The 11,958-nt window shown below is 31.8% G+C and overlaps 1 protein-coding gene across 2 annotated transcripts; it reads left to right on the forward strand.

Moving 5' to 3' along the window:
- Window positions 1-6,243: 6,243 nt before the first annotated feature.
- Window positions 6,244-7,535, forward strand: LOC127806519 (uncharacterized). Of its 2 annotated transcripts, XM_052343871.1 has the most exons (4): window positions 6,244-6,411; window positions 6,509-6,646; window positions 6,758-6,833; window positions 7,285-7,535. In XM_052343871.1, exons 1-4 carry the CDS (start codon window positions 6,328-6,330, stop codon window positions 7,290-7,292), a joined length of 306 nt encoding a protein of 101 aa, XP_052199831.1. In that variant the 5' UTR covers window positions 6,244-6,327; the 3' UTR covers window positions 7,293-7,535. The 2 variants fall into 2 exon arrangements, with proteins under 2 accessions (XP_052199831.1, XP_052199830.1); XM_052343870.1 differs by lacking the exon at window positions 7,285-7,535 and having other exon boundaries at window positions 6,758-7,272.
- The last annotated feature ends 4,423 nt before the right edge of the window (window positions 7,536-11,958 follow it).

Raw genomic sequence — 11,958 nt, forward strand, 5'->3', positions numbered from 1 at the left:
TTAAGAATAAGGATTTTGCTCACTTAAGTAAATAATGATTTGCTTGTTGATGTTTTAATTCAAAATTGGTTTATGTGTATCTGCAAATGTGTTTTTTTATTATGTTTGGCTCCAATTATATCTAAATTTGTTTTTTTTCTGGTTTTAGGTTTAACAATTATTTGTAGAAATAATCTTATCCTTTTATTAATTATGTTTAAATGTCAAAACAAGATGAAATTAACTTATTAATTTGCATTTTGGTGTGCAGAAAATTTGTACTGCTAATAAGTAATAACAATAATTAATAAAAGATTGTCTTCATTCATTAGTTTTTAGTCGTAAGTACCTTAGATTTCCTAACCTTTCATCATAACATTCCAGGAGCGGCAGAGAAATCAACACCAATTATTGGAATTACGTTCCCAAAGTCCTGATGCTCCAGAAATGTACCACTCCATTAGCATGTACTACTCTCTTTGGGAAAAGCAAATTGCTGATCAAGTTCCCAAAAATATTTGTGTACTTTCCTAACATCTTATTCAAAATTCATTAAATTAATTAAAATATAACACTTAAAGATGTCACGCCTCACTTAATTTAGAAACAAACTCAATTTCCCAATCAATTATTCTCAACTTCATGGATCCTTTGGTTCTCTCTCTCTCTCTCTCTCTCTCTCTCTCTTTCTTTTTTGTTTAATATAATTGTTCTTGCAGGCTTGCAGCCCTAACTAGTCTAGCATTTTGGGCAGAAAATTGTTCTTTTCTTTTGGTATATTTGTTAGATGGGTAAGATTCTATATATACCCTAATGATAGATTAATGAAAAAGAAAATCGTTAATTTGGACTTCCAAGTTTCAACTATTTAATTTATATTAGTTTAGTTCTTACTTAAAAGTTACTTTTGAATAGTCTTGAATGATTTAATTCTGGGGTTAATTTGAGCTAAAAAAATTAATATTTTAGGAACCAAGTAAATAATTTCAAAAGTTTCCGAGGGAGTTTAAATTAAAAAATCGAAAGCTATTAAATTGACCAAAATAAAAGAGCTGGGAGATGAATTAGAAATTGTTTCGTCCATATATTTGTTATTTGCTATCTATATATATAGAGTACACTGCATATGAGGTGAGATTATACAAAAATAATTTATCTAGATCCAGCTAGAAGACTATGACATCGATCAGCTTATTAACAGGCCAGTCGTCCTTTCACACATTTGATTGATTTTTTATACAAAAATAATTTATCTAGATGCAGCTAGAAGCCTATAACATCGATCTGCTTATTAACAGGCCGGTCCTTTCACACGTTTGATTGATTTATTTATTTATGCTTCCTTATGTTTGGTAAGTGAGAAAATACTGTGTTTATCTAGATGCAGCTAGAAGCCTATAACATCGATCAGCTTATTAACAGGCCAGTCCTTTCACACATTTGATTGATTGATTTATTTATTTATGCTTCCTTATGTTTGGTAAGTGAGAAAATACTGTAGAAAAAACCAACGAAGCTATCTGAATCCTGAAATGGTAAACGCCATTGCTAGTTGTTTATATTATTTTGATACTGTTAATACTTATAACATTATGAGTCTTTTTAAAGTAATTAATTGGTAAACTATTGTGTAAAAATAACGTTAGCAAAAGTAAAAGATGCCGACAGCCCAAGCAAAATATAATATCTTAATACACACTGCAACTTATATGCAATGGTTTAAATTTTAATTAAATAAAAAGACAAATGAAGTACTAAAGAATCCTAATATATAACAGGTCTTTCTAAGATATTTATTTAAGGACATCAATACTTAATGATGTGGTATAATTAATGATGGAGATAAATACATCAATAATTATTTCAATTTTGTATTATATTACTTCTTGATCACTAAATTTTAAAATGTTATTTGTTCCTTATTCATATTTTAAAATCGTTTCTCATCCATCACTTGTTAACTCTTCGTTAGTTGAGCTAATGGTTATGCACATATGTCAAACGAAAAACACATGTGGCGACAGAGGTGGATCTAAAAATCTATATAGGGGAAGGTTAATTTTTTTTTTTTTTTGAGATATAAAATTACACATCACAATTAAAAATAATTTTTAATATAAAAAAATAAATTTTATTAATAATTCAGTAAAAAAAAATACTCTTAATCTATCATTTTCGATTTCATCAGCTCGCTGCCCACTTCTTCTTCTTCCAATCCTTTAGTCGCAAGGTGGTGGAAGACCACAAAGAAGTACTATTGCCTCGCTCCCAAGACCCAGAAGCTCTCCTCATCGCCTTCCCTGTCTCTGGCGATGTCCGAGGAAAATGAGAGAGAAAAAGGGCGCGGGTGGGTGCAAATGGCTTAGGATTAGGGTTTGGTTGGGGGGGAAAGGGAGAGAAAGGGGAGAGGAAGAGGCAAAGAGGCTTGCCTGGCGCTACCCTTTTTTATATTTATAATATATAAATTATTTTTTTAAAATTATATTATATGCGGGCAGTTCGATTTTGGACCAAACCGCTGGTCTACCAAACCGCAAACCTCGCGGTTTGGCAGTTTTTCAAACTAAATCGAACCGCTAATTCAAAAAATCGACCGATTCGGTTCGGTTCAGTTCGACCGAAAATCGCGGTCTAACGATTTTTTTGAACACTCATATATCCACCCCTGTGTGGCGCTAACGTGGGTTGATTGTGCATTAATTGTTAATCATAATCTGTCATGTGTACTACTTCAAATCCCCACAAAACCCACCCTCCTCATCCCTTCCCCCCTCCTCCCTCTCCCTCTGTCGGCATCTCCTCAATTCTCCTATTCTCTCTCTCTCTCTTGAACTAACCCCTTTTACTGCTTGATTTTGCCACCATCAAACCCACATCTTCTTTCTCTTTCTCTCTCTCGTCTCTAGTTTCGTCGGCATTAGTAGACTCGTCACTGCCGCAAAATCAGGCAACCAAAAGGGCCCCAAGCTCAGTAGGTGAGAAACAAAGAGAGAGTAAGGGAGAGACAAATAGTAGGCAAAGGGCAGGGGTGGGTGGAAGAGACATCGGGTGGTAGAGGAAAATGGGAGGGGCGGTAGTAGTTGGGGGGGGGGGGAAGGTGACGCTAGTAGTAGCAGTAGGGGGAGAGAGAAAGGGGAAAGGAGGAAGGATGAGGTGGGTTTTGGTGGTGATTGAGGGTAGTACACATGGCATATTGTGATTGACAATAAATACACAATCAGTTTACGTTAATTTTTCGTTTGACACGTGTGCATAACTGTTGACCCAACTAACTAAGAGTTAACGAGTAAGAATGAGAAACAATGTTGAAAGATGAATGAGTAATTGGTAACACTTTAAAATTCAGTAACTAAGTAATTAGTAAAATGTAAAGTTCAATAATTATTGATGTATTTAACTCTATAATAATGCATTAGGAATCTTTCTTTCCCTATTAAATATAAGGATAATATTATTTAATTTTATTATTAATTTATTTATCAATATTTAATTCAAAAATGTACCAAACGAGTTGTTAGAATACTGGAGAATTTGCATCTAATTAATGACTGGAACATATATATAAATATATATAGTGTGATGAATATATAGTACTTCATCTCTCATTTATTATTAATTAATTATATATAATATAATTGCTCTACTCCCTCCAGCCCATGAATTGCGAGGGAGATAGAGGTGTGCAAAGATTAGTTTCATTTAAACCATGAGAGCCAGTTTGACCATTCTTTAGATCTAAAAGTAGCAATTTATACAAAATGTTAATAGCCTGGATGGCATGATAATAATAATAGTAATAATAATAAGTGTGCTGGGGGAGGAGCAGTAGATGAGAGGTGGTGTTAGTGGGTACTGCTGTCAGCTTTTGCAATTCATTGAACTTTGGCAAATGACAACAGCATGGAAGCAAGTGGGCGGGGGGGCGGGCGGGGGAAGAAGCTCCTGATGTGGTAAAAATAACCATAAGTGGAACATGTGGTGGAGATTTTATTCAGCACTTCCAGTTTCAATTCAACCCACAAGCTTCCATTTATGGTAGACCCATCTAGAAGATGTGCACTCCCTTCCTTTTTCCTTCCCAGTTTGAAATATTCTTTTTCGCTTTTGAAAATGGAAATAAAGACCAACAATCAAGGACGCCTAAATCAATCCATGCCAATTGCCAGCGCAGCGCCGGCCTTCCAGTAGTACTACTACTGCTGCTGCTGCTGCTGCTGCTACTGCTGGTCCCCAAGCACTCAAACCCACTATTATTAGTTCCCCCCATTTATCATTTAGTGTGTCTTGATGACGATGCCTTTGTACTTCTTAATTACACCCAGTGCCCTCCCCCACGCACCTTTATTTCCCACAACTCATCTGATTCATTTCAACCCTACGATGGATGCAAGTGGCCCACTGCTCACTTGCTTGGATAAGGATATATTAATTACGCCATGTTACTTGTATATATTTCGTACATAAATGATTAAAATATAATTTATATTGTATTTTTTTTATTTTTTTATATTTCATTATAATAAAAAATATTTTAATCATACGACTTACTCACTCATCTTATCACTTTAAATAAATAATATTTTAAATATTTTAATTATATTTTATAACATAAAATATAACACAATGTACTAATAATATTTTTTATATTAATTTGAGTAATAAAGCAGCCGAGCTTTTTAGTTCCTTCCCCGGGGTATGGATATTTCCCTTTGTGCCATTGCTGTTGGCTTTTATTGGTTGCAGGAAATTAAGTGTCCTGACTACAAAGTCGTATCAAATATAATGCAAGCACAGTATTTTTATATTTATAACCTCTTAGCACCATTGCCCACAAAGTTACTCTTTCCTTTATGAAAAATTACCAATATTCGTATATTTAGACTTCGAGTAGATGATAACAGGGTATCAGCTTATAATATTATTTATAGGGGTGAGTGAAAGTTTGGTTAAATCAAATTAATCGAATTGAATCGATAAATTTGGTCAGTTCGGTTCAATTTTTCAAAAAGAACGGTTCAATTCAATTATATTTTTCTTTAAAAATCGATTATTCTGTTTGATTCGATTATTTTGAAAAAAATATTCAAAAAATCGAACCAAACCAAACTTATAGCAAATAGCCCTTGGTGAACCGAACCAACCACACCCCCCTGCGCGAACCAAAATGCCCCCCTCACGCGGGCGCAACACCCCATGGGCTTGTCTCTATTTTTTGTTCTTCTCTCTCTCTATCTTTCTCTCGTGTCTCTTCGTTCTTTGTCCTTCTCTTCTCTTCGAGTTCAAGTTCATAGATCTGGCGATGGCGAAATACGAAGACGAAGGCGAAGATGAAGGCTCTTTGATGCTTCGTAGATTAGGCACTAGCCGAAGGCTCTTCGTCTTCATCTCTTCATTTGTTCTTTCTCTCTCCATCATCCGTGGCCGTCATCGATGGCGAAGACAAAGACTACGAGCGATAGTTTTTCGGTAAGTTTGTCGGCTATTTCTCTTTTACATTGAAATTTTGAAACCTATATCTACTAAAATCCCACTATTAGATGCTTTTAGTTTTTGGGTATGTGGGTCATCGTGGTTGGGGGAATCCAATCATCGGAATTGCTAGCTGGCAGCAACAACAAAACCGGTCTCTTGGTTATTTTGTCTTCCAGTTCAATTTTTTATTCGGTTCGGTTAGCACGATTTAGGTTTCTGTTAGTTCGGTTTATTGAGGTTAGTCGATCGGTTTGGTTCGGTTATTGCATATGGTTTGGTTCGATTCGATTCATAATTTTTGGACAGTTCAGTTCGGTTATAACCGATTGCTCACCCCTATTTATTTAGACTTTTAGCATTGTCGTTATATTAAATATTTTTTCCCGATAGGGCAAATTATGGATCCATTCGGTCCATTTAGCTAAGAGTACACATTAATCGGCCCAGATTTGGCCCATCATATTTTAAGAACTTGATTCTTCAATAACGGAATAATCAATCAATTGGGCTCAAGAAGAGATGTGGATACTACATGAAGCCACATTGCACTGCAACAGATGACAGCAACCCAAAGTCATAAAACAGAATTAATGATATCAACACGCTTAAAAGTGTTACTAAAGTATTAAAATAGAGTTAAAAACATAAGTATTTTTTTACAGCTAAATTGAAGTTATAGAATTAAAATGGAACAACTGTTGGATAGACAGAATCTATTTTTCCAAAAGCCTGATCGGAACTTGAGGCCCAGTGGGCTGTAAATGGGTCATCCCGGCCAGCCCAATTAACTCCCCCCCTCCTCCCTTCGACTCTTCACTGCTCTCTCACAATTGCCTCTCCAAGAAAGAGAGAGATTTGCAGAGCAGGGGCAGGGCAATGGCATTGGAAACCTACGCAGTGCAAAACCGTGATAATATCCACGCTGACGTCCTCTATGAAGCAAGACAAGCGTGCTACAAGGTACTATTGAGACCAGTTTCCTTCAAGATTTATGCCTGTATGTGTATCTTTGTATATATCTCAAACGAGCTTTGTAAAATTGATGGTATTTGACAAGGCTCGAGACGCGTTCTATGCGTGTTTGGAGAGGGAATCCAACAAGAAACCCACCGAAATCGCGTCGGTAGGACTACTGTACCCGGTCGAGTGCAAGAAATCTAGGGTTGAGTATGTGAAGCAATGTCGACCTACTTGGGTAAATTCTTCAATTTCTTGAAAATATCTGGGGTTTTTTTTATTTGCTTCCTTTAGCTGTTTTTGGATTTTGGTTTTGAGATGTGTTTGTTCTCGGAACTTTTCTGTGAAGGTGAAGCATTTCGATAGGCAGCATGCTTCCAAGAAGAGGCTTCAGAGGTTTTTGGTTGACAGTGAGTCCAGGAGAGGTCCGTTGACACTTCCACAGCCTTACACTTTCAAGTCCAGTCATTGATTTCTGTGCATACATATAGGAAAATTATAAACACGGGTTCATCTTGATTTTATTGTTTCGAATCGCCAATATTTCATGATCAACCATTTGGGCTATATGTACCGTCTTGCAGTAGAAATTCATTGTTTCTCCTACTTGGTATTAATAGTTTCAACTGAAAGCTGGAAAAAGGTGCACCTTTTTATATTTGAACTCGGGGCAAGTCTGAGACTGTTGCTTTGAATAGTTATGATATTACTTACTTCATGGTTGTCTCTGGTTACTTCAATTCCAAATGAACTTTTGGAATTCATTTTCTTGTGATTGTTGCTCATTTTCAGGGGGACCTTTTTTTTTTCCCCTTTTTTTGTTGGAAGTATTTAAGTAAATTGGCTTTATTGGGCTGGGTCGATCCATTTTGACAGGGGTGTGAAGCTTGGCCCCTGAGGAAGATGAAAGTGAAATCCTATTGCTGGTTTCGCTGGTAACCTATTGGGTGACTTGCACAACCTTTGGATGTGAGCAAACTGCAAAGAATTATTGTCATTTGGACTGCATCATCAGGAAATTTGCTTATCGTGGAGTTAATTCTGGCATTTTGAGTTATAAATTTCACCATATTTGGTCCTGATAAAATGTACTTCTACTTCTAATATAAAATAATTTTTAACTTTGATGTTTTGTGCTCACTTCAGTTATCAAGTTTCTGTTTCGCCATATGTGTTTTCAGTGTCTTCTACTATTTTAGGTTGGTTTGTGTGTATGCCCTATGCATGCTCAAAGGCACGTGCATTTCTCTAGAGGTGGTCTCATCCATGTACTTTTAATTTATTTTCAAATTAATATTAAGTTTTGAAACTTGATCAAATCCCAATCTCATTGCCATCCTTTATTTGTGATACTGTTTGAGTTATACATATGGGAAGATTGAAGAAGGGGAGATAGGTAGTGATGATATCTTTCACTAAAAGAGAAAGATAATGGCAACCATTTCAAAGAGCTTTCCGATAGAAATGCCTTCCAATATAGCTTTCTTGCATGGAAAATGCTACCTCTGACTGGATTTCAGTAAGGTATAGTGGAAAGGCACTCGCAAGTTTTTTTATTACGTCAAGTAGGAAGAATAAAAATGAATTTGCAATTTCACACAAGTAGAATGGATGTCTTACAGTTTTCTTTAGACTCAGGGATGGCAATGGGGACTTACCTCGAGGGTACCCACCAAACCTGCCCCCTTATGGGGTGGTGGGTTTGGGTGCATGAATCAAAAACCCTGTTGAGGATGAGTTGGGGATAGGTTCATAGTCCCCTACCTGTCCTTGACCTGAATACAATTAAATTAATAAAATTTTCCCTTACTGACATTCATTCTACTTCACAAGAATAATGTTTCATAGAAGCAAAAATTACAGCAATAGGTTTTCCACATTAACATTCGAAAAGTAGGCAGTGGATACTCCTCAAGGTAGTACACCTATCAATTCCAGAATACTGCAAATAAATGATGCCACATATTTTAAGAAAATCTAGATGTAATAAAAGGAGGAAGCAAGGAAGGGATTGAACAGATTTACTCATCAAACAACCAAATCACTGGATATTAGACATCGCAGATTCAAAACAGAAATAAGCACAAAACTTAGGCTGCGTATTCTTTACATTTTAATTTTTAATTTTTAATTTTTAATTTTTAATTTTGAATTCATTTTCAGTTTTCTATTTTGATAGTCTATTTTTAGAAAATTGAAAACGCGTTCTCTTTGTCATTTTAAAAAATTATTTCTCAAAATAGAAAATTAAAAAACGCGTTCTTTTGAAATTTTAAAAATAATTTTTTAATAATATTTTATTCAATAAATTTAATTATTTAGTAAATTAAAAATATTTAATATTTATAAATTATTAAAAAAATATCTACATTTTAAAGTTAATGAATTTTGTAATATTTTTTTCATTATAATAATAAAATATAAATAAATAAATAAATGTGTTTTGAGTTTTGAGTTTATTTTGGATGAAAACACTCAAAATAATTTTTTATTATTTTGAGTTTTCTTTATAATTTTTTTTTTATTTTCAAAAATAGCAAAGAGAACATATTTTTATTATTTTAAAAAATTAAAAATTAAAAATAATTTAAAAACAGTAAAGAGAACGCAACCTTATTGGTTGTGTTGTTTTCTAAGATTGGTGAGAAAAAATATGTTTCTGCATATTTTTGCTTTTATTGTTTTTATTTCCTTGTAACGTGTAAGTGGAAAAAAAATAGCATAAAAATGTTGGGGGTTTAATAATTTTCAATCATGTTCTTAATATAATAAAAATATATATATATATTTTTTCTTTCTTCCCTAGTCGTGACAATTTTAGAACTCGTCAGCCACCTATTACTCTGGCATCTTTGTTGCCTACGTCGCTCTATATTTAGTCCTGACTTTGGTTGCTTTATTTAAACTAGTGGTAAACTCAGGGATAATTTAATTTAAAAATAAAAAATTAAACTCGTTATTTTAAATAATTATAATAGAATTGATAATTATATATTTTTTTAATTTTTAATTTTTTATCAAAATTTAAATTTAATTAATTATTCACTATTCAATATGTTAATGAAAAATACTCTTAATCCAATATACCGTCATTTAATATGTTAAAGAATAATTAACATATCACTTGATAAAATATTTATAATTTTTTTTATTTATTATATTACATTTATTTATAAATAAATATTATAAAATTTATAATATATCCACTTCGTTATTTTTTATTTATTATATTATAAATATAAATTAAAACTCTTAAATATGAATAAGAATAAGTTTTTCAATAATAATAAAACTTTAAAAATATGAATTTTAATTTCTTCCATAGTCTTAAAAATGTGATACCTTAAATATTAATTAGTATTAAAAAATCCAAACATTTGACAACTTTAAATAATTTTTTATGGATTTGTTAAGATATTATATTTTCAAGACTATAATATAATTATTAAAGTAAAATTAATAATTAATTAATCACTACATTTGATTTAATACAAGTTGTTTAGGGAAAAAAATTCACCATTAATTGACACTTGGAAAAATATTTTGTCTGATTATCCTATTTTAATATTATATATATATATAGAATAAAGATATAAAGATAAGATTTTAAATAAATGGACAATTTTTTATTACTTAATTAATAGTTTAAGTTGTCTATTAATATTTATCAAAAAATCCATGCAAATTTAATACAAATTTTAGAGGCAAAAAATAGTTTGGCAAATTTTTGGAGGAAAAAAAAATTGCAAATTATTCTTACCTTAATATAATATATTATATTATATAAAAATAAGATTTTATTTAATTGAGAATTTTTTGTGACTTAATTAATACTTTAAGTATCTATTCATATTTTTCATAAATAATATTTATTTTTGATTGATTGACGGATTAATTAAATATTTAATATTCACGTATTGGAAAATTCATAGTTAGCATTGAAAAACTCATGTATTTAAAATTTATTATTAATTTTACACTAATTAGTATTTATTATTTCAAAGTAATTGAAAATTTTAAATTATTAGTGTAAATTAAAAAATACAAATTATTAATGCAATAAGTACTAAATATAAATTATTAATGCAAGTTTTGGGAGAATTTTTTTTTTCTAGACTATCCTACTTTTATATACATATTATATATTATCATATTATATAAATATAAGATTTTATTTAATAAACAATTTTTTATGACTTAATTAATATTTTAAGTGTCTATTCATATTTCTTATAAATATAGTATTTATTTTTGATTGATTAACGAATTAATAAAATATTTAATATTTACATAATGTATTAAAAAATCCATAATTAGTATTGAAAAATTTATATATTTAAAATTTATTATTATTTTAAAATAATTAAAAATTTTAAATTATTAATACAATACTAAATACAAATTATTAATACAAATTTTAGGAGAATTTTTTTTTTCCACTATCTTATTTATATATATATAAAGATTCTTTGACAAATTTGACTTCACAGTCACATCAATACCCCTCTAAAACCTGTCTATAAAGATTTGAGTCATCAGCCGTCATTGTTCATCCCCTTCTTCTTTTTTACTTTTTTACAACCCTTAAATCATTCTGAGAGGCGTCGACCATTATATATATATATATATATATGTGTGTGTATAGTGAGAGAGAGAGAGGGGGAGAGATGGGAGTCAACATGTTTGGGTTGCGCGCTTCCAACCAATCAATTTATGCTCTTAATACAACAAAGTTTCTTTCTTTCTTTCTTTCCCCTTTTTGTTTTTCTGTCTTTGTTCCCTAGTCATGACAACTTCAGAACTCGTTGACCTTCTACTCTGGCATCTTCTCTGCTTAATTGCTCCATAGTCTTGACTTTGGTTGATTTATTCAAATTCTTAAACGAGTTTGACTTCATAGACACATTAGTCAACACCTCAAACCTCTGTAAAGATGATGACTCATTGCGCTTCATAGCTTCTCCTCTTCGTCTAACCATTCAACTAGCAGTAGTGCAGTACAATAGTGAACACATTAGGCTTTAGGTGTTTCCATTACTCTAGATAAACTTGATTTGATGATTTTTTCCATACATCGAATCGGTCTTAGATCAAAATTTTTTGGGACTTGATTAAAACTAATTTAGTTTTGGGTTTACTTGTTAAACCAATCTATATATAAAAAAAATAAATAAAAATATACTACATAACATAATAATACTGCTTACTAAAACTATTTGAGACGCAGTTAAGAGGAATAAACTGTGCTTAATTAGTGTGCTAAATATGTTGCTAATGCCTCGGTGCATGTAACCTCTGGTATGCTTTAGCAAGATGCAGTGCTTTGTGTGTTGTTTAATTTGTTTAGCAAAATGGTAGTGCAAACTGTTGACATTTTGCTTTTATATTTCACCATTTGAGACGAACAGCACACTGTAACTGTACTGTTGTGTAACTTGTATTGACTATTTTCTTTTTCCCCAGCATTTATATAATTAAAGTTTAAAATAATTATTGTTGTGCAACCCATTTTTCCAAAATTCCATTTCTCTATGCATGAAGACTTCGTCT

This window comes from Diospyros lotus, chromosome 7, assembly GCF_014633365.1.
Source record: "Diospyros lotus cultivar Yz01 chromosome 7, ASM1463336v1, whole genome shotgun sequence".
NCBI classification, from domain to species: domain Eukaryota; kingdom Viridiplantae; phylum Streptophyta; class Magnoliopsida; order Ericales; family Ebenaceae; genus Diospyros; species Diospyros lotus.

Excerpts from the sequence above, each read along its gene's own strand:
- LOC127806519 (XM_052343870.1), top strand. The coding sequence starts at position 6,328 with ATGGCATTGGAAACCTACGCAGTGCAAAACCGTGATAATATCCACGCT. Across the intron at positions 6,412-6,508 it reads CAAGACAAGCGTGCTACAAG|GCTCGAGACGCGTTCTATGC; the intron begins GTACTATTGAGA and ends GTATTTGACAAG. Across the intron at positions 6,647-6,757 it reads AGCAATGTCGACCTACTTGG|GTGAAGCATTTCGATAGGCA; the intron begins GTAAATTCTTCA and ends TTTTCTGTGAAG.